We start from the raw sequence: 26,001 nt of genomic DNA, 5'->3' as shown, positions 1-26,001 counted from the left end.
GAACTGATTGGAGCTGAATTGAACTGAACTGAGCTGAAATGAATATTTTATGAGAGAGGGAAATTAAGAGCTGAACTGAAGTGAACTGAATTGAACTGATTGGAGCTGAACTGAACTGAACTGAACTGAACTGATTGGAGCTTAACTGAACTGAAATTAAGTAAATGTGAACAGGCCCTTAGTATGATGATGTATTTTGTATAACAATGGTGTTGGGTGATATTTTGTTTTGCGGAAAAGAAGATGCCACAGAGTAGTTCATTATTTTATTGTGGATCGGAGCTGAGGATAACATTTCTTATATTCATATTCTTAATGAAAATGTCAAGTTAACCATGTTAATAATCTACTTTACAATTAACGGAGATGGTGAGATTTGTTAGGTAAATCAAATAAAGTAATAACCTCCTTGTGTTGGCGACGAAAACAATTTTTTTTTTTTTTTTTTTTTTTAAAAAAACAAACAGTTATTTTTTAAATAAAATAGTTATTATTTTTTTCCTTAATTTTTTTTTAAGTCAAACAAATAAATGAACAAGATTAATCCTTAAAATTTTAATGGTTGAATATTCCTCCTTATTTATTTACCTTTACTTAATCAAAATACAATTATCTACAAAGTACAAAGCTAGAGTATGAATCAACGAAACTTCATTGGAAAACTTTTGTATACATCCGGTTTTTCAGTAATTTACTGTACATCGAGTACACTTTTGTCAGATTTAGTGTCACTTTTGTCAAATTTATCAATAAAGCATAAATAACTACGAAGTATATGTCAAGGTAACTTTTGTGCGTTTTAGTGTAACCTTTGCACATTTTATTGTCACTTTATAACGGATGTTCAGTAATTTACTGAACATTAATTACTGAACATCCGTTTTATTTAAAAGTTTGTCAACTTCATTATCTAACAGAGTATTTCTTTCTTTGTTTTTTCTAGCTAGAGTTGTGATTCTTGTGAATGCATGGATTGTTGACTTTAATAAAACAAGATACATAGTATATGTTAGTGGGTAGGATAAGCGTGTGCGTACACATATCCTTCGACGAGAAATTAGAGGTAAATTTCGTTACTTCAATTCGTTGGTTATATACAAATATATTGCCACATGTTAACTTTATTACCAATTTGTCGCCAATTATAATTTTTATATCAATATATGTTTGTCACACGAATGTTAACTTTTATATCGATCAATACATTCAATTGACCAAGTAAAATCATTAAATCACACAAAAACAAACATTGAGACATCAATAGGTGCAAAAAGAGGATTCTCATACCTTATAAATCTTGTCCCATCTATACATCCGTCTATTAACCTATATTAAAAGTAAATCCATATACCTTGTAAAATTATTTCCTGCCTTTAACTTTTTGCTTGCCTTATTTAGTTGTTTTTTTTTTTTTTTTTTTTTTTTGCAAAATCTTTAAGTAAATTATTTATAGTATCTTATGATATTTTCTTTCCAGTTTGATAATTGTATTCTATATATATGCAAAAGAAATAATCTTAAATTTCTAAATTAGTAATATTATTGTCAAAAATATTTAACAACCGGATTTTAACCTAGTTGTTCATTAGAACAGTAAAATTATGAATTTGCCATTTATCTTGTGAGAAAAATAAATAAAAATACTCTTATAAATCACAAAATCGCCTCTGTTTTTTTTTTTTTTTTTTTTTTTTTTTTTTTTTTTTTTTTTTTTTGTCACAAAATCAAAGAGCAGAGCTGCGAAGATGAAATTGCTGATGAGGTTTGTTAATTTTGTTATGTTATTGTTGCAAATTGTTTACATTCGGTTTAAGATTAGTGTATATGTATAATTAGGTTTTTTTTGGTTTGAATCTCTTATTGATTTGTGCATTTTGGTTTATTGGGATAGTTACTCTTCTTTTAATATTAGTTGAATTGATTGCATTTTGGTGATTGTTTTGATAAATTAGTACTAAATTGCCTTCATCAGCCTTGATTATTGTCAGAAAGATGGTTGTTTTTTTTTGTGTGTGTGTTTTTTTTTGTGTTTTTTTTTTTTTAATATGATTCTATGTGGTTTGTTAAACATTGTTAATGCATTCTTAATCATGATTGGAAAATCGATTTGGGTATTGATTGCAGCTCGATTTAGGTTAGTTTAGGTAAAGAATTTGAATAATATGACTAATTGCAAATGTAGTTATGGGTAGCTTTGTTGCAGGCACTAAGGGGATAAATTGGTCAGTTTGTATAAATTGTTTATGGGTTTGATGCTCAGTTAATATTTATTTGCTAAGTAAGTTTCAGCATCTAGGTCTGTAATTAAATGTGGCAACATTGTATGCTGTCATAGATGGAGTCCCAAGGTCAATTTTGAAGTGGCAAAATCAATTGGCATTTCAAAGATAGTTATATAAGATATACACCGCCTTTCTTCATGGATTTACATGACTCATAGATACTCTTTTAGGAAACCCTCCTCGCAAGAGGAATTCCTAATGTAATTATTGAATTAAATTTACGCATTGAAATTCCGTGTTACTCTAAATCGTTTGTCGAGGCTAGAAGGTGATATAGACAAGGGTTGTTATTAGTCTACTAAATTACAAAGGCATGTGTTCTGATCACTTTGAGAAATAATTTGTTGGATTCTGTTCTAATTTAACATTTGCATTTCTGCACAGAAAAAATCTGATTTCACCCTAAACGACAATGCACATGTCATTGGCAAATGGCGACTACATATCAAGGAATCAAGGTATATAATCTGATCATAGATGCTAGTTTATATTTAATAACAATGACATGTTATTGCTGATTGCTGATATGCGCTATTAGAAGCATTTCGTAAGTTTCCATAGAAACTTTTGTTTCCTTGATTAACATTTTTACTTTTGCTGGCATGATTTTTGGTAATGTTTTGAATGAATTAATCACAACCTTGAGGCCAAAATTGTGCCATTGAAACTTTCTCAGAGAATTTGACATTATAATATCCAAGTAAATGTTCCTGTGGCTATATAACAAATCTGAAAAATCATATGCTTGATATTTTTAATCATAACAAGTCTAATAACAGAAGTTATGGTTCTAACAAAAAAAAAATCTAATTTATCATTGGTAGCCTATTACATCTGAACGAATCAATTTCATTTTTTACTTTGGACAATGTTGTTATCAATGACAATATAAGAAATATGTGAGATGTTATGCCATTCGGGGCCACTGTCTTTGGCATATCTTTCTGTTAACAGTGGGCAGTCATCAATATCCAGATGCCAAAACTCAGTAAGATGCAGCATGACCTGTTGTGAAGGTAGAAATTTCATATTCTTGCATTGGCAAACCGACAACTCCTCGAGTGATGACAGATTGCCTATCCAGTCTGGAAGGTGTTCCAATTCATCAAAATTCCAAATAGCCAAGACTTTAAGGAAGCTAAAGAGTTGGATTTGTTCAGGTACCGATTTGACATCTGGATAACCATCCAAAATCAGTCGTCTAAGGCTGATGGATTGGCTAGTGAGGCAGGGGGCCATGTTTGCGAAGTAAGTGTTGACCTCTTTTTCGTCTTTAAATCCACCAATGCTGAACTCCATTAAAGATTTCAGATGTTGCAGTACCTGCATTGTGGAAGTCGTTAATATTCCTGCTTCTTTAACCCAGAGCTTGTCGAGACCAATCAACTTGCTTATATCTGGTAGCGGACCTTCTATTGCTGGACAATGCTGTATGTTCAACTCCTTCAAAGATGCACATTCCTGTAAACTAGCTGAAAGCTTTTTTAATCCACTACATCTGAAAATACTCAGCTTACCCAAAGACAATAGGTCCCAAAAAAGATCATCAGGAAGCGAAGCTAGGGCAGGACAATCTCTTATGTCCAAGGTCTTCAGAGATGCTGGCAGTGCAGTGGGCAAATACTCGAGTTCTTGACATCCCCATATATGCAATTTCTGTAGAATTGTACAGTTTGAAACCTCCTGAGGCAAGCTCTTTATTTTTGAAATCTCGCACACTTCTAATGATGTCAGACTACTGCTATATTTGACCATGTCCAAGGAATTAGTACCAGTAAAATCTTGAATTCTTAGACGTTTCAGTGATCCATTTTTCAGGGTTGGTATTGTTCCTAGTAGAGGGCAATTCATAACTTCTAAAATTTCCAGGCAAGGAAAGGTGATTGCCCCTAGAGTTGGGGATGGCTGCATCCATTCTGTCAGGCTATTAAAGTTCCAGATCTGAAGCTCTCGCAAAGCTGGAAATAGTTTTTCTATTTGCTTGTGAAGATCCTGATCACTAACATAGAAGTGAACGTCTATGCGTTCCACGGCCAATTTATCTAGGTATAGATACTTAAGAAATGGCAACTGACCGAGTGTGGGAAGAACTCGACATCTTCTGCAGTGCACGAGTTTTATTGCTTTGAGATTGCTAAGAGGTAGAATCTTACTTCTTGGTGCCCCGAATTTAACAGCCATCTTCATCATCCATGAAGGAAAGTTTTCGGCATTGAAGCCAACTATGGCCAGTGCTATTATACCTGGGTGAGGTTCAAGGCCAGTCAGAATTTCCTCATCAGTATTACTGCTGCTATCTACTCTATTACCAGACCAAACTAGGTGCAATCGCAAAAGCTTGACCTTTTTTCCGAGCTCAGCTTTCCTTGCTTCAGCTTCACTCTTCACATGTTCAAGACCTGAGATAGAGATCCCATCTCTAGCTTCATGTAAAGAGCCTAATTCATCAATGGTCCATCCTTCTCCATCACGCAAAGCAAGGTCAGGTAAGGTCTGCAGGCATGTTAATTGTTGTAACCCTTTAGATGCAAACACACTATGATCTGTTGTCATAATGTGTCTTAAGTTTGTCAACTTATGCAATTCATTTGGTAGCTCTGTCAGCTCTTCGCAGCCTTTAAGCTTCAAAGTTTGTAATTGGTAGAGCTTAGTGATTGACTCTGGTAATGTTTTGAACGGATTGTTTGACAAATCTAGATACCTGAGAAGTTTCAAGTTCCCAATGGAAGCCGACACCAACCGAAGGCCAATCCCATCAGCTATTAGAGTACGCAAGTATTTTACTGTATACAAATTCCTTGGATAACCTGCCCAAAGATTAATTGTTCGTAGCTTCTTCGTAGAAAATTCTGCAGGAAATATTTCTTGCAATGTTTGATGTAAACCAAACTTGCCTACTAAATGTCTACACTCAATGTCATTATATGGATTTACTTCTTCCTTCCATACCAATAAGTCCTTACGCGACACATACACTGCTAGATCATGCACCAAATCATGCATCTCATAAAAAAAGATTTGTCCTGTTTTCTCACTTACTTTTCCTTCTAAGAACAAATTCTTTGACAGTATTTCTAGAAACTCCTCACCAATCTCCTCCATTGTTAAGCTTGTTTCATGTTTGTGAAGGAAGCCTTGCGCCATCCAAAGAGCAATCAAATCAACTCTTTCCATAGGGCGGTCTTTACGGAAAATTGCACAATAAGCAAAACACTGCTTCAATGACAAAGAAGGTAAATGGTGAAAGCTCAACATTAGTGATGGTAGGATATGGTTTTTAGCATATTCTACATGCCATAGCTCACTTTTTTCTATTTTTTCCCACTCATACAAATACCTCTTCGACTCCAGTGATCTTCCAATCATTTTTATTGCTAACGGAACACCCTTACACTTCTTTACAATCGTTCTCCCAACATCTTTAAAACACGAAACATTAAGCAATGTATCACTAGCTTTAAACTGTTGCTCGAAAAGAGCCCAACTTTCCTCATCTGATAATCCTTCCAACAAGTGTGTGTGAGCTTCGGCTTCCATTGCAACTTCGTTGCTACGAGTAGTAATTAAAATCACACTTTGAGCAGAATTCCCGATTTTCTGCAACAAAATGTGTAGAGAACTCCACATATCATCATTTTTGTTCCATACATCATCTAAGACGAGCAAGAATTTACTCGACTTCATCTCTTCTTGAAGTTGATTTATGATTGCATGAGTGCTAGTTAAGTATGTTTTTTTTGTAGGACATTCAACCATCTCCTTCAAAACTCTTTTAGCATCAAAATCTTCCGCCATAGATATCCAAATTCGCTTAGCAAAATGCCTAACAATTTGCTCATGGTTATATAATCGCCTTGCTAATGTTGTCTTGCCAAGACCTGTTTAAGAGGGTAAAATATATATCAATGTCTATATATTGTAAGAATCTGCATCTAGAGGTGTCAATTCGGATAACCGGATGGAGTTTGGGTCGGGTCTGTTCGGGTCGGGTCTGCTCGGGTCGGATATGTTCGGATCAAAATTATCCTTTTAACTTGGATCGGGTCGGATCGGGTAAAATTCGGGTCGGGTCAAATTCGGGTCATGGTCTATTGAGTCCGGGTCGGATATGGGTCAGGTCAACTCCAGATCGGTTCACTTTCGGTTCGGATAAATTTGGATCGGGTTTAAAACGGGTTTAACCGGATAACTTCGGGTCGGATGAATTTGGGTCGAGTTGATTTCGGTTCGGATGATTTCGGTTCGGTCAAGATCGGTTTGATTAAGATAAGGTTGATCCGTTGATTCATCAAATGGTCAGTTTCGATTCAATTCCTTTTTATGTTTGGCTGGATTTTGGTCGAGCTGACCAAATTCATATCCAAATAAGGTTATTTTTAATCTGGAGATATTATTGAGTTTTTACCTTATTATTGGTTCAATATGATTATTAATTATGAAGCACGAAGTTTTAGTTTTCTCATTTGATCAAGTTATGTATAATTTTTATCTTAGAGGAAGATTGAGATTGAATAATTATCGATAACTTATCATACCTATATAAGTGAGACCGAGCTAGTGATGTATTGATGAGTAATAATAGTTACATATGGTGATATATACAAAATAGAATATCAATTTTTTAAGGTTATTACAAGGTTACAACTCTTCATTAATTGTACATTTTGCGAGGTTATGAGTTCTGTACTATTAGTTTAGTTTATTACTAATTCAATTTGTATAAGATATTTGTTAGAGTTGTTAGAATTACTTTATTACTAATTCAATTTTTATATTAAAAACTTGACATTATACATAGTGATAGTTAATTGTTACTATGTACATTCTTTTTATTTGAGCATAAATTATTGCATATGTATGTAATGTGTATATAACCGTACGATGTATAATGCCTATAATTCTAGGATAATGCAGAGTTGTAGAGGAAGTAGTAATGAAGGAATGTTATGTATTTGTAAATACATAACAACGATTAAAATATTCTTAAAACACATGGTAGAGAGAGAAAAAAGGAGAGAGATAGGAAGAGAGAGCTCTTTATATGGACCCCACCTACTTTTTGGTCAAATTGTCTCACGTGATGGGTTTGTAGTAAACTTAAGACTCCAGACTATTTCTTTGTAATAAGAAAGTTAATTTATTAATAATTAGTAAATATATAGTATAAGAACTTGAATAAAAAGGTCAATAAACAATTATGGTCGGGTTAAATTCGGATCGGGTAAAATCAAATCGAGTTAAAATCGGGTCGGGTTAATATCAGTTCGGGTCAAAACAGATCGGATCTGATCGGTTATTTTTTCGGGTCAATTTCGGATCGGGTTGAGCTCGAGTCGGGTCAAATCGGTTCGGTTTGAGTTCAGGTCGGGTCAAATCGGATTCGAGTTGAGTTCAAGTCGGGTTAAATCGGTGCCGGGTTAAGTTCAGATCGGGTCAAGTTCGGATTCGGGTTAAGTTCGGTTCGGTTACAGATCGGGTTTGGGTCTTGAATTTCTCGGATCAAATCGGATCGGTTACAGTTCGAAACGGATAATTTTTTTCGGGTCGGTTCGGGTTTGACACCTCTATCTGCATCATCATAGATAGTCATTTAAGAAAAAAAATTAAATAAATAAATAAAATTAGATCAAATGTTCAATCAACTAGTTGTTAAAGGGAAAATAACTAAACATTATTGTACTATTTTATTTTCCCCTCTAAATCCAAGTTATAAATAATCATATATAATTTGTAAATCGTCTGTCATTAAACAAAATGGATGTGTATTGAAGATTTGATATTCAGATGTGAATTGAAGATTGTGATTAAAAAATAAATAAATAAATAAATAAATAAATAAAATAAAATAAAATAAAATATTACACAATTACTGGACTTGAATCACCTGATCATGTGCAAGCCCGGGTCTAACAGGGCCCAAGTTAGATTTAAAAAAATTGTACCCAAAATTCGCTGTCAGCCCAAAAACAGTGTGTTCTCAAATCATTTTCAAGTTGGATTAAAATCATTTTTTGGTGAGATCCTCCATTTCATATTAAAAATAATATCTAATCGTTGCAATTAAATATGAAATGGGTGTAGTTAGAGATATCAATGCGTAGGGTCTGAGTATGGTCCATTGATATCCGGACCCGTATACTCGGAATGAAATGTGAAATGGGTCTAAGGCCTTAAAACTTTTTCCTACTTTAAGTTGGACTTTTTTACTTCACAACAAAACGTCAAATAGGAAGAACTTTTAGAGACGGAGGGAATACATATAAACAATTACCATTAGAGTACATATATGAGAGGGTGTTAAATAGAGAGAGCTTACCCCCTATTCCAACTATGGCCTTAACACACAAGCCAGAATTACTGTTATTTCCAAGTGAAGAACAAATCATTTGCAGTAACTTCTCCTCATCAATCTTCCTTCCAACAAACTCAGATGCATCTTCTAAACCCGCATTCTCACGAGCTTGCTTCAACATACAATAATATTCATTCATATTATCATCATTATAAGTAGATGTACGTGCATCCGTTGCCAACTTCACGGCCTTAAGCCCATAATTTTTAGCATCATTTTCTAGCTCATCGAACTTTGCAAGGATCTCCGTGACCTTACGAGTCATCCGAAAACGGAACTTGATTCGATTCGATCGCTTAAACATCACATTTTGGAGACGTAAACGTTTCCTCGATGCATTACTACTATTTATCTCGAGTTTCCTACGAAGAATTTCATAGGCGTATTCATCCATGATATCTTGCGCAAAATAGACGACATCTTTGATGTTTTGTAACCAACAATTCACAAGTTGGACTTCCATTTCTTTCTTGGCGCTTCCCATGTCGTTTAAAAATGCTAAAATGTAATTTAGTTTTGAGTTGAGTTTTCGTAGGTGATCCTTGAAACCCCAAGCGAGGCGAAGCTCCTCTAATGGGCGAGTAGCCACTAATTGTATCATGGCTTTTGCAGCCTCGATTGCTATGGCTTCTGCAACCGCCATCGTGATTGTATTAAGATGATGCGGATGAGAGAAGCAGGATAAGTAAGATGTAAATTTGTGATTTGATCATAAGATTTTGGTTAAGTATGATTGATTTGTGAGCTTAAATTTGTGATTGACTTGCAAGTAGAGAGGAATGAAAGATATTGGAGACCCATGTTTTTGCCACTTTTGTAAACATGTATCACCACTCACTACTTACTACTTGATTAATTGTTTAATTAATTATGTCAACTTGAACTCATTTGTGTAAACAGATCAAGCAAAAAGTCAACTTGAATTAAGGAAAAAGTATCGTGAATTTTTTACCGATTAATAATGATTATATCATCTACTTTTTTTTTTATTTTTTTTTTTTATTTTTTATTTTTTGTTTTGTGAAGGGGTTATATCATCTACTAATGATGAGCAGCAAGTAGGCAAGTGGATTAATATTAATTACTTCCTTTGCACTAAAATGAAAAGTCTAGTTATTCACTTTGAAAGTTTGAATTAATCAAATTATAAATATCATATACTTTCTCCGTTTTCTTTTACTTGCAACACTTTCCTAAAAAGGAAATTTCACAATACTTGGCTACTTGCAACACACCATAAAAGGAAAGTTACTTTAGGGAAAACTATTCTATATCCCTTATTTAAAACACATGACCCACTAAATTACACTCCTAACAACCACTCATCCTATTTTAAAGTTTATTACTGTATATCATGTAAACCCTACCTTTCTTAATTATTGCGCTAAAGGGTGTATTGCATCTAAAAGAAAACGGAGGAAGTAGTTTTTATATGTTTACACACTTTAATTTGAAATAAGGGGAAAGTTAAGTTTAAGACATCCTCACCTCTAATAGCTACAATTAGGATAATTCGACCTTACAACCAACTATATATACGTCTACACCAAACCTTGATGATTGACAGATAGGATTGACATTATTGGAACCCCACTATATTATGTTTTTGCTATTTTCCATTCAATTAAGTTGTGTATATATATTGTCACGTACTATTCTAAGCTAGTTGTACAGTGATTAATAACATAAATCTATGTCAATGTACATGCATGTAACATGTTTCTAAATTTTTGTGGATCACATAAAAATTGTTCTATTATCTGTAAATGTAAACTATTGGACAAATAGTCTTTACATTCATCACGAATCATATATATCTTCATGATTTTGACCTCAATATTCTACATATTGTACAATTTTTTTTATTAAACAAATTGCATGATAAATGAAAATAAAAATAAATAAATAATGGAGTATATCTTAATACAAAACAATCAAATTAGCAAGCAGATTCTCACACATGCAAAGGGCAAACACAATTCTCTTCGCCAATATCAAAAGCAACACAAGGAGGTTGATTTTCGCCGTCTTTTAACCAAATCGAACGCTTCTCAACTAGCTCACCTATGAACGTATCCAACTTCTTTATTGTAACATTAGGCATCACGACCACATGAGCTATATTCCCTTGACACGAGAGTTGCCAATATCGAATTAACTCTTCATCTTGAGGTCTTTCGAACACCACGGTGTTGCTTAGCCTATTGAGCATGACACTAAGTCCGGCCACTTTAAGCCGGTCTTTAAGGTAACGTGCATTGTGTAGGCATTTTTGTACATCTTTCTTTAATCCATTGTATCCTTTGCGGCTCAATGCATACCATAAGAAGATGGGCGCGTGACCATTCCTACTTCCCATGATTGTAACATCCCGTGATGCTACATACTCTACATTCCTTGATAAATAGTCAATGTGTTCCCTCCTTACCATTTGAACACCACAAGGCATCGGGCATCCGACGAATTTGTGGCCGGAAACACTTATACTATCAATTGGCTTCTTGAATGTGATTTGAGGCGCCTATAATTAATAAAACACAAGATGAATTTAGAAAATATGTAAAGTGTAATGTTATGTAAAGTTAGAAAATATGTAAAGTGTAATTTAGAGACAAAGGTATAATCGTTCAAGAGTTAGAAAATATGTAAAGTGTAATGTTATGTCTTTGTTCTCTTCACTTGATTTTTGACTGAAATTATTTTTACAAAACTTAGCTTAAATAAATGCATAATATATTTTTACTAAAATTAAACTATGGTTACTATTAAATTAATTTTACAATTAAAAATTTAATTTTACTGATTTGATATTATATATGTTCATTTAAGAAATTGAATTTTTTTTATTTATTAATTATAGCTTATCTACTTTTATTAACGACATAGATTCAAAAAACGTCCCGATCATCAAATAATAATTGATACTCTGTACTTTGTATAATATATACCAGTTGTCTATCATATGATGGTCCTAATTCAATATGGCATTAATTAGGCGCAACCCCTACCAAAACCCCTCAATTATGAATCTATGATCAATAGCTAGTACGTCCAGCAAATCACACCATTTTGATAATAGCTACACTTTGTTGGGTGACATTAATTTTGTTACCGTCTCATACTAGAATTCGCCTTTTGACACATTTCGTCACAATAGAACCATGTGAGTGTTGTAAGAGTGTCATTACTAAAAACATGTAAACATAAGAAAGATGAAATAGGCATGCAAGACAATAGATATGATGCACAATTAGGATCATATCATGAATGTTCCAAAAATGCAATATTACCTCCGTTAATTTTTATGTGCAACTTTGGAATATTTTATATCTCACAAATAATACCCTAAAGTTGCACATAAAAAATAACAGAGGTAGTAATAAAAATGACTTATAAAGATAGTTTACTAACTCGATTTAGAAATGGCAGCATGAGACCAACCAAGGCTCCGTCGCAATGGATATAGAACCGATTACGAGGGAAGCCACACTCCTCAAGAGTTTGTATCACTAGATCGAGATCATCAATAGCACCTTTTACTGTAGTACCTGTAACAAGTAGAGGCCACAAATGGGTCATACGAATCAATTAGGCTATATACAATACATACTATGAGTACTATTTAATTTTTAAGAGAGAATTACGTACATTGTGAGTGAAATAAATACAAATGAACATCATGAACATAAATATAGGTAATTAATGAACTAATGAAGTGAATGTATAAATTACCTATGGTTATATTCATGATGGCAGGTTTATCTTTGTTCTTGAGAAGACTTGCCTTTAAATCGACACAATCAATTTCGCCGGAAACTAATGTCTCAACCTTAACACAATTCATTCTATACATACGCGCAGCTTTAAAGACCGAGTAGTGTGACTCTTTAGAGGCATACAAAATTCCATCAGGAAACATTTCTCTCCTGAAAATATTTCATGATCGATAAAATCAGATCAGATACTAAATATCAATTAATCAAAGCCTTAATCCCATAAGTGAGATCAGCTATATAAACCAAAAATGATTATTCCGTATAGTCAAAATTCTCAAAAATCAATATTTATTACTTCCTCCGATTTTCATCAATTCACTAATTATTACTTCCTCCGGTTTTTTTAGTTGGCACCATTTGACTTTTACACTATTCACACAACACGCTTTGACTCGTTTTTGTGGTTTATAGATACGATAAAACATATTCATGTGGGATCTTGTTTGAATCGTATATATGTATATTTTATTAATATCTACTTTTTATAATTTTATAATGCTTAGTTGAAGTTATTAAGCGTTAAAAACATGTGTTGGCAAGTGTAATAATAAAAAGGTGTCAACTGAAAAAAAAACAGAGAAAGTATATCTTTATACGTGGTATTAAATTATTGATTTTCACTGACTAATAATTTATGTTGCATATTACTTACCCTACAAGTAGGCCATGAAGGTTTCCTTCTGTTCCACCACTCGTAACATATCCCCAATATTCACCCTTATTGATCTCCCAAAGACGAGCAAACCAATCTAAAACACCTACTTCGAAGTCCCTCGAGTGCACACCATAGTTGCCCTCAATAAATGGATCACCACAGTTGTTAAATGAAAATCGTTGCAATCGATCAAGATCGTCGTAATTATAGTCCATATTTATTTGATATCCTGCATTTAAATGTTAGTTACAAACTTACAACTACATGAGTTCTACATCTAATGATTTAATTGAAAATAATAAAAATTGAGACTTATACTCAAATAATCTAAGGGAATAATAAATCAAAATTAACTAACTGTAAACTACGTAAAAGGTAATCCGCTTTGTAATAAAGTTGATCAAGCACAAGTTCAATTATGAATTTAGTTAGGTAACGGACATTGCTAGGAAATTATCACTAGGATATTCAAAAATTAATAATAAATAAATAAATAAATTCACACATATATATACTCCATATACGTAGTATAAATTATCACTTATTACAGTACTAGAGATACATATGTGTTGTGTTGTACTGCGTACTAGCTTTGATATCATTATTATAGATCAGATATGATACGTTCTTTGTATTATATATCTTTGATAATTTTGGACACCCTCTTTGGCCTCTTAAATGTATATCCCTATTATTTGACCTAAATCTTTTAGGTAATCGTTGAGTAAATAAATGAAAGTTAATGTGTGAAAATTTATAAACTGTGAACAATGCGAAATTTCAAACCCCTTAAGCCTATACTAATATGCATGGTGCAACCATCATAGGTCAAAACTTCATAAACATATCATATATGAATATATGATATACAAGTATGATATATCATATATCATAAATCATGAGAATAACATGTCCAAAGATGAAATAATTGAAAAGGAAGATAAATCATCACCTAAATGGTGTTTGGTCCTCTCAAGCCATCTCTGCGTGTATCTTGCCAAAACAACCTTCATATACGTCTCCGTTTTTCCGGTCAGCTCATCGTTAGCCTCGGGTTCCTTGATGTCAAGGCAACAAGGAGAGTGCATATTCTGGCCTTGAGCAATCTCTTTTCTTCCAATGCCATCACATTGCTCCTTTTTCGCCTCAACAACATTGTCATTCCCGTCAAAAATAACATTATTGTCATTAATGCCCAGAGAGTAAGAAACAGTGGGAACTAACTCAAAAACCAAACTTGTTGGGCAAAAATCTTGGTGCTATGCTTGTGATTCAGCACAAACCACAGTCGGCGCCATTTTTGCTCTCTATTACTCAACGTAACACCTACATATACATCTTAGTAACGACTAATGAGTTACTATTAAAAATAAATAAATAAAATTAACATAGTAATGAGTTATTATTAGTTAGTAATGCGAAAATTTATTCGCATAAAAGATAAATATAACACCTGAAAACATACCTAGCTAGCTAGACGGTTATTTAGATTTTAAAAAAAAAAACGTGAGCAAAATCTTTCTATAATATAGGTTATAATACAACTTATAAGAATATATGTTATTTATAGGTTATATCTTTTTAGCTTTCTAATTAAGTTTCTATTATAATTACAACAACTTTTTTTTTTTTTTTGAAAACATAATTACAACTACTTGACCAATATGGAAAGGTACGTATAAACGCTAACTATTAGGGGGCGTTTGGTTCAAACAATGGTATGAGTTTGGAATGAGGAATGAAACCAGGGTGGTATGGGATTGGAACTTGATACTTGATTTCATGTGTTTGGTTTTTATCTAGGAATGATAGTTTTCCTTTTAATTTTAAACCTAAAGGTATGGGTATAAGCCATACCCACCTCCCCCCTTGGGTTTCAAAAACCCATACCTTGGGGTTTGAGGTATGGGTTTGAAAAATGAAATTTCAAGAAACAAACACAAGGTATGGGTTTTGCTCATTCCAAACTCATACGTTATACCTAATATGCTTGAACCAAACACCCCCTTAATGACATTGGTGAAGGAACCACAAAGTTGGATAAGCCTTCAATGATCAGTTGATGAGGTGCATGTGATTATGTGATTTTTTTTTCAATTTATTTATTTATTTATTTTGAGTTTTAACCAAATTTTTTTTTTTATAATCAAATTCTAATATAACAATCATTCTTTTTTCAATTTCATTTGTATATGCTAACAACAATAAGCTACCTAGATATGGTTTCGACGAATAAAAAAGATTTGGTGGTGTGATGAAATCAATTCTACCTTTGTCTGTATTTATTAATTAGTGAATTTGGTGTTTATTAGACTTTAGACAGCCACAAGTAAAAATAATGAGATTTGATCTCAAGATATCTTAATTTAATTAGAACGGAGAAAATTTAATCAATTGAGCTATCTCATGAAATATATTATCAATTTACACTACTACTATTAATCATTAATAATCCATACAATGTACATGTTCATACATGCATGCCAACTAACATAAAATTGTTCGCTATTAATTTTCTTAATTATATAACCCTTAGATCATGTTAATTAGACGACTGACATGTTTTCCATAATATCATTAATGTCATTTCGTAATATTTTAACTTTACAAAGTAGTTTTCAGTTTCATTTCTAAAAAGTAAATGAAATTATCTTAAAAGTTAAAAAAACTGGAAAAAGTTTAAACTGCGAAGTTACAAAATGCCATTAATGAGGGCGGGTAAAACGTGAGCCATCAGATAGAGCGCGATCAATAGCTGAGACTGGTTCCTAGTTGTTATTATTCACCTAGGTTCTTACATGATCTCAATTCTATAAATATCTCAATTCTAATATATATTCAAAAAAATTATTTTTAATTAATTTGTTCATTTTTATTATTTACCTCATAGCTATGTACCATATACATTATACTCCCTCTGTCCCTTAATACAATACCTCTTTCTCTTTATTACGTAAGGAATAAATGCTCAAAAGAAGCATTGTATTATGGGATGGAGGGAGTATTATATCATTATATGATTCTCACCGTAAGAGTAGCTCTCATATTATGATGGTATTCACAGTAACTTCACGTCTTCACCCATATGTACAAAACTATATTTCGTATGGGCCAATATTTATAATTTTACAAATGGAGATTTAAAGTATCTACCTCAAATAAATACATCAATAAAGTGCTTGGAAGAGTTCGTTAGAAATTTGGAAGTGGTTGATTGATGGTGATGTGAAATCAAGTACGAGTACACGGAGATACACTAAATTCTTAGAAATTCTACATACTGTACACAAAATACGAGTGATGTTTGACTGTAAGATTACTAGGTTTTGTATCAAGTAGATGTTGCGATGAGAACAATTTGTTTGACATCGTTTTTAGTTTTTAATTTTCTGTTTTTTTTTTTTGTAAATTTTTAATATTATCATGATTTTTATAAGTTTATTTTTTAATTCATTATACTCCGTATGTATGACATATATATATATCATATGGTTTTGAAATATAAGAAACAGAAAACCACAATGATGTCAAACGAACCCAATAGACGTAAATTGATTTGATATAATATTTCATATATGTTGGACCTTTTTTTCATTTCAAAAGTACAACGTAACTTGATTTGATTTAATTATTCCCCCTTCCACCCCTCAACTACCAACCTCTTCCTTGGAATAAAAGGTGGGAGATGTGACTTTGATGAGCACAAGTTATTTTATTCATTATGTTATAATTAATACCATTAGGATTGTTGGCTACATGTGGAGTAGGAGCTAGGGCAATACACATTTTTAAGAAGAGAAAATAAATGAGAGATGGCCAGATGGGTATTAGGTGTTAAATATTGATATAAATTTTTTAAATTAATTGTATATTCAATTACAGTCATTATCACATAATCAAATATCTTTCTATAATAAGATAATCATTTAAGTTCTCTTCCTTGGTGTTGTTTCCCTTTTTGGCCACAGAATGTGATTATAATAAGATTAGAGTTGAAAGAGATAAGTTCAAAAGTTTGTATGTATAAGTTTCATTAAATCCAGTTCACATAGGTGATACGTTCCAACAAGTTAAAATTAGATGACAAGAGATCGAGAAAATGAAATTCAAGATGTCAAATTAAGTTGAATAAAACGTATCTTTTGTTGATTGTCGCATCACAAATTCATGAGTTAGGTACTAAGGTTGTGACGTTGTGTTATATATAAGAAATTTTGCTTATTACAAATTATTTTTATATTTTTACTTACCAATTTATTTTTGTAAATTTGTTTTATTGTTGATTGAATATTACAAATTATTTTTATATTTTTACTTACCAATTTATTTTTGTAAATTTGTTTTGTTGATTGAATATTATTTCACTAACAAGTTTTTTTTTAGTAGACAGTCCAAGTCTAGCTTTAACCATATAGTAGTCCCTCCAATTTTTTTAAAACGCAACATTTTTACTTTAAAACTATTTAGATAATATATATAACTCGATTTTATACTGATGGTTAAAATAAAACATATGATTTTAAACAAAATTCATACTTCGTATATACTTGTATATTTTATAAGAATTATAACCGATGTTTAAAATTTGCAAACAAGCAATGACACCCCAACACATGTGGGTATATAAGTATATAACTATATATTGCCCCTTTGCACCCAAAGTCTTTTAACCTTTTAGGGCCTGCATGATTAGGGCCGCCTATAAGTGCCAATAAGACCCAAAATTTATAATTGACTTCAATTTCTCTCTTGACTCTTCCCTTGTCAATTGTCATCATCCAAAAATGCTTTGATGTTACCCAATTTTTTTGTTGAGCACTATTCATAGCTGGTCCTTGAAACTCAAAGCAAGTCGTGGCTCCTCTAAAGCTAGCCCGATAGAGCAGCCACCAAATGTATCACTGCTTATAAATTGCCTCGATTGCTATGGTTTCCGCAATTGCCATCTTGCCTCAGGCTGCCACCTTCGCGCACATACAACTTTGCATAAATCGCATTTGAGAGTTTACGACTTTAAGTTACAAGGTGAATTCTCAAGCAATTAGTTTACAACTTTAAATTACAAGGTGAATTCTCAAGCAATTACATCAAATCTTGGTGTCATCATAGGATTGATGTTGGAGATCCACTACTTTGTTTTTGCTATTCAAGTAATTAAAAGTTGCCACCATATTTAGCTATTAATTGGTTTTAAATTTTGAGGATTACATCTAGAAAATTGCTCTAAAATTTGTAAACAAAAAACATTATTCATTGAATGAATAAAAAAAATCCACACACACTATTTATATGATATACATGTATATCTTCATGTCATATAATTAAATAACATGATACACACATACTTAAGCATATAAATAAATAATTCAAACACACTATTTAATTAAATAATAACATGATACACGTACTTATAGCATATAAATAAAAATAAAAATAAATTACTTGTACATCTTAATAGAAACCACCATATTAGCAAGCAAATGTACGTTCACATATGCAAAGGGCAAACACAATTCTCTTTGCCAATATCAGAAGCAACACAAGGAGGTTGATTCTTCCCGTCTTTGAACCAAATCGAACGCCTTTCAACTAGCTCGTCGAAGAAAGTATCCAACGTCTTCATTGTCATATTAGGCATGACAATTACATGAGCTATGTTCCCTTGACAAGAGAGCTGCCAGTATCGTATAAACTCCTCATCTTGTGGACGTTCGAATACCACGGTGTTGCTTAAATTAGCTCATTGAGCATGACACTAACACCGGCCTCTTTAAGCCGTTCTTTAAGGTAACGGGCTATGATTAGGCAATTTTGAACCTCTTTCTTGAGTCCATTGTATCCTTTGCGGTTCAATGCATACCATAAGTAGACGGGGGCTAGGCCGTTCCTACTTCCCAAGATTGTAGTATCCGTTGTAGCTAAATACTCGACATTATTCCTTGATAGAGCCTTAATGTGTTCCATCCTAACCATTTGAACACCACAAGGCATCGGATCGGACTTCCCACGAATTTGTGGCCCGAAACACATACACTATCAATTGGCTTCTTGAATGTTATATGAGGCGCCTATTAACAATGATATGGTACATTCGGACAAGAAAATGTAAATACATAAGTGTGAAAAAAAAAAAAAAAAAAAAAAAAAAAGGAAGGAAGTGCTACATACGATGATGCATTATTGTCTCAAAAATCTATTATCTTTAATTTCCTAAAACATGATGGTATCTAATTTAAATATAATACTCCGTAAGTTTCATTGTTTAATTAGGCGCATTACTGTAGGCGTCGTTTGAAGTGCGCCTACTTAAAGCATGGTGTGAATATGCTTGGCACTCATAGGAAGTGGGAATTGACATAACGATTAGGGACAAATAAAGTAGGGAGCCGCCAACAAGTTTTTAAGGAACTTGTAAACCGTTCACGGATCATTTAAGGCAACCACGATTAAGGGACAACGATAGGCAACAACGATTGACCCGTGAAGGTTACACCCCATTCATAATCCATGAGATTACTAACTCCATATGATTCGGAACCACGAAAGGAGGATCGGGGATGATGGTACAAAGTGAGTCATGGAGTCACATTCGCCCGTATTGGCCTCTACTCGATTCTTATTGTGAAAAGTATTCCTGTGATCTCAAAGTAATACAAACAAAATATTCAATTTGCTCCAAACTATTATTATGCTAAATTGGTTTAATATTAATGCACACATAATTCTATAATATTGGTGATCACTTCAATTTAATAGTAAGATTAAAAGGAACCTAAACCGGTTGTCCAAATTATCTTATTAGTCGTTATATTCAATTACATATTCCCTTTAAACATGCAATATGGTGATCAAAAATATAGAATAAACATTAATATTGGAAGCAATCTAACAATAATTCCAACAATATAAAATCGTTAGAAAAATAATAGAAATAAAAGGAACATGATTCCTTACTTTGATTTTGTTTGCTTGCTACTATAAAAACAATAAACGCGTTAGTAACTTCAAGGAAAATAATTAAACAATAATTAAAATGGAATTAAATTAAATTAAATGAGAATTGATTTGGGGCCAAACCCTCAAACAATTCTACCTTTCACGCCGTGGCTTAAGGACAGAACCCCGGGTAAAGTACGGACTCCTTGGAGTGCTTAAAGAAGGTATTTTGAAAGAGAGAAGGGTAGACTAGTGTTTAGGCTAGAGCATAGAAGAGAAAATGAGAGAATTATTTGATGCCCCGTACATCAGAAATGAGGGGTTATTTATAGAAAAAATGTGCTGAAGGAGCACACGGAACCCTAAAATGACAGAAACCCTAAAACAGTATCCCGTGACATGGCAAAGTGTACCGTGACACGGTAAATTCCACCGTCAGACGGGAGAGAATCCCGTGACACGGTACACTTTTGAGTGACACGGGAGACTTTTAAACAAACGGGGGAAGAAAACGCGGAAGGGACACAAACTGTACCGTGTCACATTAGGTCTCCCGTGACACGGGACAGTTTGCCGTCAGACGGAAATGTTCCCTGTGGCGCGGGATTCCTTGTCGTGACACGGGACAGTTTGTCCTTTTTCCGTCTAAATTCATTTTAAACCCTAATTTCATTCAGCATTTTAGGTGCCGATTGATAATTTCGGGCCATTTTTCTGATTTATTAAAATCGGGCTAAAATAAGAAATAATTAAAAAGAGATAAATAAAAGGTTTGGGCCTAAATTAAAACTATGCTTTTACCAAACATCAAGACTGATCCACGGGCTATTCAGAAATACGAATTTAATTAAATATGATTTTTAAGCACTCTTGGGATTAAATACTAAACCCGACCAATAGTGGCGGTGAAAGGTTGTTCATCATCGGGTTTGGTTTTGGGGAGACATTTTTAGGTGTCTACAGAAGCCCCCACTTTGACTGAGTTTGTAGAAACGTAAGTTTCGAAAACGATAGTCAAAGTATTCGATAGGGACGGAGAATGATTTAAGACGTTCTGCGATCCTAAATCACTCTGTATACGCCGATACCTGCAGAAAAACATTAGTTCTACAGATGAAAGTGTAAAGGGGTAGGATGCGTATCTGACACCAGTGTATCGGTGACAAATGATGCTTGGTATCTTCCTATGCTTGAAGGAATCTACCGGATGATATTTCGCTGAAATGCTTTCCATGCCTGAGGAAAGCCGACTGATGAATCTGGTAGCTTTCTATGCTTGAAGAAATCTACCGGATAACATTTTCCATGCTTGAGGAAAATCGACAGATGATTTTGGCGGTTTTCTATGCTTGAAGAAATCCACCGATAATGTTTTCCATGCTTGAGGAAAACCGACAGATAAATACTTTCCATGCTTGAGGAAAGTCGATGAATGAATACTTTCCATGCTTGAGGAAAGTCGATGAGTGAATACTTATTACCATACCACAAATTATGCATGCATGAGCAAGTTAAGCGAATTACACCATTTTGCATTGGCAATAGTATACGACCTTGTTTAGTTCAATTTATTTTTACTTATTTCAGAAAAAATAAGTTCAGATTAGATTAAATTAGAAAAAATAAGTACACATCAGATCAAATCAGAAAAAATAAGTTCAGATTAGATTAAATTAGAAAAACTAAGTACACATCAGATCAAATCAGAAAAAATAAGTTCAGACTAGGTCATTGTTTTATGTGCAATTTTTATCGCTAAATATCTTTAATTTTGTAATGAAAAAAATTATAAAAAACATATATTAATTAATAAAATACACATTATTACGAATTAACAAAACCCCACTTGATAAATTAATTCCTTATAGATAATCGTACACTTAAGTTCAACATTTGGTCAAATCAAACAATCAGATCGGATCGGACCATATCAAATCAAATAAGTTCAAATCAGATCAAAGCAGTTCTAATAAGTAAAAATAAGGTGAACCAAAAGCCCTAGTCTTACTTGTTTAGGATGATGACTACTAGTAAGATAGGTTGGTGGATAAATTAAATTTGTAATTTGGTACAAGAATTCGTCTTTGGATTAACGTAACACTTCGTCACAATTAGCCATGTGAGTGTTATTAGAGTAATATGTCTTTACTATATACTTCGTATTAAACATGTAGTCCAAAATGTGTTTAGCTAGACTGCTAGATATAAAAAGAGATGAAATTGACAAGCTAGGTATGAGATACAAGGATCTTAAGAGTTCTAAAATGCAAGAAAAACGCTTTATAAGATGGTCGTTACTAACTCGATTTACGAATGGCAGCATAAGACCAAACAAGGCTGCATCACAATGGATATAGAACCGATTGCGTGGGAAACCACACTCTTCAAGTGTTTGTACCACAAGATCGATATCATCAATTGCACCTTTTACCGTAGTCCCTGCAACAAGAGACCGCAAATGGGTCATATACCATCGCGTTTATATGGGTTAATTGATATAAGTCTAATTTTATAAGTACAATATTTTTTGTGAACAAAATATATTCTTATTATCTATAACACTGAAAGATCGAGCATCATCATGTACTCAAGATTATTACCTATGGTTAAATTCATGATGGCAGGTTTATCTTTGTTCTTAAGAAGACGTTCTTTCAAATCTCCGCAATCAATCACCCCAGAAGATAGTGTTTCCACCTTAACACAATTCATTCGGTACATACGTGCTACTTTAAAGACCGAGTAGTGTGCCTCTTTCGAAGCATACAAAATTCCATCAGGAAATATTTCTCTCCTACGGACGAAAAAAAAAATTAATAAAAAATATGATTAATATGTCTACAACTTCGCATTGCGTAGGATTTTGATTTTTTTTAAAAAAAAATGAGCACCACGTAAGATTATGATTTTTTAAAACGTAACAAATTATGATTTCTAATAAACATTAACTTGAATAAAGTTAATCCTAAAAAAATAACTAAACGGTTAAGCATGCAAGGGCTTATTTTAAACAATGATAAAAAGAGATTTGCATTTTATTTCTAAATTAAAAAAATATACAATTATCACATCAGTAAAATTAACGAATGAGATTTGACAATCTATACTTATATGTTAAAAAGCGTAGAATATGTTTCACGTGTCATCTTTTTTAACTTCGACATGTCAACAATATGTGCCACATGTCACTATAAACATGACATGTCACCTTCATAACATGATTTGAACTCAAGACCAACAAGTCTTAAGTTACAAGTCTTACCATCTTAACCATTTATTAATTGTGTCTTCTTATCTAACAAAATTATAATTAACTTAGATAAGTTAATGGGTGTTTTATTATACTATTTTCATTAGGTAATGATTGAGTTTGACAACTAAAAAATGTGATAGCAAGACTTAAACTCGAAACCAACAACTACAAACTAGCAACCGGGGCATCGCCCGTGCCACACACTAGTTTAATTTTAAATGTAAAAAACAGCGAATAGTGATTTTACTAAAACAAACTTTTATACAGAATAGAATAAATTGATTTTAATAAATTTAGTGTTTTTTATCATACACCGTATATACGAAGTATTATTTACTATTTTTATTGACTGAAAATTTAATATCGTGCTCACTTACCCTACAAGTAGGCCATGGAGGTTTCCTTCTGTTCCACCACTGGTAACATATCCCCAATATTCACCCTTATTGATCTCCCAAAGACGAGCAAACCAATCTAAAACACCTACTTCGAAGTCCCTCGAGTGCACACCATAGTTGCCCTCAATAAATGGATCACCGGCGTTGTTAATTGATAATCGTTGCAAAGGACCAAGAGCATCATAATTAAAGCCTGAATTCAGCTGAAATCCTGCATTTAATCGTTCGTGTTAATTGTAGCTCAATAAATTTCATGTTTAATTAGATCCGTTTGTTTCATCTTATTTTGAATTATTTTATTTTATTGTAAAAATAAAATTATGTGAATTTCTCATTAATATAAAATAAATTTGAATTAAATAATTACATATAAGTTTAAAAATAATTTATATCAAATAGATGTTAAATTTCGAGAGAATATGAAATGGCCCCGAGCAACCTGAATAAGGAGGAGGAAAGTTTGGTCCACAAACAAGACTTTGGAGCTTCCATAGTAAAACCAATTGGCAATAGTAGGAGGTACTCCTCTACCTTATAAAGTGAAACGATTTCTCCTCTTTCTCCAATGTGGGATACTCAAATAAGTGGGCTACAATGGGTTTCAACAACAGAATAATTTGTTGAATGTACCATTATAAGAAGAAGCTTGTCCACTTAATAATAATAGAGTAATAGTTTTAATAACAGTAAAAAAAAAATTACAGTAATAATTATAATACGAGTAATAATAATAATAATAATAATAATAATAATAATAATAATAATAATAATAATAATATTTATCAAAAAAATAATAATAATAATATACGACAATATTTAAACACAAATTAAATATGGAATGTATGATGCTCGATCAATTAAATTACAAAGGTTGGTCATGCTTGATTAGCCCGTTTTGTGTGCGGCTAGTCACACCATGTGACCATTTGTAAAACAACAAAGTAATACATTTAACACTGGCTGTTTAAGCCCTTTAACACCGGCCGAATAACCCCTATTACGTTGAAAAAGTAACATTTGTAATGCTAATGAAATAACCCCTATAATGTCTGGTCACGCCCGTGTAGCCAACTGCATTGCCCACATATAAGAATCTGTGGCGCTTGATTATTAGTTGGTCGAACATGGCCACAAAAATATACAATACGAAAAAAAATCTAACAAAAAAATGGTTGGATAGTAATTTTTTCAACAAAAAATAAAGTGTGGTCATGCTTAGGAATTATAGTCATTAAAATTTCTTGAAACCACTTTATACGATCAAGGAGGTTACACCTCAAAATCATATAGCAATAAGGGGAATAGCGCCTTAGCCTTATAAAGTGGACACAACTTTCTTATTTCTTCAATGTGGGATACACTTCTCAACACTTTCTACACTCTTTAATGTGGGACAATACATCACTCACATGTGGGTTTTCTCATGGGCTCAACGGTAACTTTTGACTTCCATACTTACCAATCCATTTTCTTGTAAACATTCATTTATACATATATATATATATGCATCCAAACCCTCCTAGCTAGCCTATATTAGCATGGTACGTGGGTGCAGTGATCATGCATGGGATAAAAATTTGATGCATAGACATGTCTATACATATATATTATATTTTATATATAATGATACTAATTATGAAAAAAAAAAAAAAAAAAAAAAAAAAAAAAAAAAAAAAAACTAAAAACTTTACTTCGCACTAATGTGGTTGGTCACACGTCCACACGATGTGGCCATGCACTCACGAGGTTACTCGATTTGTGCTATAAAGACTACTATGTTAGGGTTGTATGCGTTAATTAGTTGGTAATATATGTTATAGGGAATACTATGTTATTTAAGGTTATTTAATAAGTATAATAAGAGATTACTAAATAATGTACATGGGTTACCCCGTTTTTTACAATCGACCACTCGTGGCCAAACTGCACAAAATACGCGCTAAAAAGTTTATGAAATCATATAAATTAATAATAAGGATTACTAATAATATTTCAAAAAAAAAAAAAAAAAAAGGATTACTAGTAATAATCAGCAATTAGAAATAGAATTAGAGAAATCAAAATATGATCGTCACCTAGGTTGGTTTTGGTCCTCTCATGCCATTTCTCCGTGTATCTTGCCAAAACAATCGCCATATAAGCTTCCGTTTCTCCGGTCAGCTCATCGTTAGCCTTGGGTTCCTTGATGTCAAGGCTGCAAGGGGTGTTCTTTTTCCGGCCATTGTCACTTTGCTCCCTTTTCGCCTCGACGTCGTCATTACTGTCATTAGCAACAGCTAGGGAGTAAGAAACAATAGGATCCTGGTGCAATACTTGTGATTCATCAGCACAAATCACCGTAAACGCCAT

General features: G+C 32.8%; 2 protein-coding genes and 1 pseudogene across 2 annotated transcripts; all 3 read right to left on the bottom strand.

The window, feature by feature from the left end:
* Positions 1-2,790: 2,790 nt before the first annotated feature.
* LOC145613614 (putative disease resistance protein RGA1) lies at positions 2,791-9,277 on the bottom strand. The gene is made up of 3 exons (XM_081668710.1): positions 8,599-9,277; positions 3,143-6,160; positions 2,791-3,011 (listed from the first exon to the last, which is right to left on the bottom strand). The coding sequence occupies exons 1-3, from the start codon at positions 9,275-9,277 to the stop codon at positions 2,791-2,793; spliced, it is 3,918 nt and encodes a 1,305-aa protein (XP_081524836.1).
* Positions 9,278-10,588: 1,311 nt separating this feature from the next.
* On the bottom strand, positions 10,589-16,951 carry LOC145613613 (serine decarboxylase-like). Its single transcript, XM_081668709.1, has 6 exons — positions 16,946-16,951; positions 14,018-14,324; positions 13,063-13,294; positions 12,367-12,560; positions 12,046-12,182; positions 10,589-11,155 (listed from the first exon to the last, which is right to left on the bottom strand). Exons 1-6 carry the CDS (start codon positions 16,949-16,951, stop codon positions 10,589-10,591), a joined length of 1,443 nt encoding a protein of 480 aa, XP_081524835.1.
* Positions 16,952-18,553: 1,602 nt separating this feature from the next.
* Positions 18,554-26,001, bottom strand: LOC145613612 (serine decarboxylase-like; annotated as a pseudogene).

Source organism: Chenopodium album, chromosome 25, assembly GCF_948465745.1.
Source record: "Chenopodium album chromosome 25, dcCheAlbu1.1, whole genome shotgun sequence".
Lineage (NCBI taxonomy): Eukaryota > Viridiplantae > Streptophyta > Magnoliopsida > Caryophyllales > Amaranthaceae > Chenopodium > Chenopodium album.
Note: the sequence above shows the minus strand (reverse complement) of the source record. Positions and strands in the feature narration are given on the sequence as shown.

Excerpts from the sequence above, each read along its gene's own strand:
- LOC145613613 (XM_081668709.1), bottom strand. Across the intron at positions 12,183-12,366 it reads CATCATGAATATAACCATAG|GTACTACAGTAAAAGGTGCT; the intron begins GTAATTTATACA and ends TACTTGTTACAG. Across the intron at positions 11,156-12,045 it reads TGCTGCCATTTCTAAATCGA|GCGCCTCAAATCACATTCAA; the intron begins GTTAGTAAACTA and ends TATTAATTATAG.
- LOC145613614 (XM_081668710.1), bottom strand. The coding sequence starts at position 9,277 with ATGGCGGTTGCAGAAGCCATAGCAATCGAGGCTGCAAAAGCCATGATA. Across the intron at positions 6,161-8,598 it reads GGCCATAGTTGGAATAGGGG|GTCTTGGCAAGACAACATTA; the intron begins GTAAGCTCTCTC and ends CCTCTTAAACAG. Across the intron at positions 3,012-3,142 it reads TGATAACAACATTGTCCAAA|ATTTGTTATATAGCCACAGG; the intron begins GTAAAAAATGAA and ends ATGATTTTTCAG.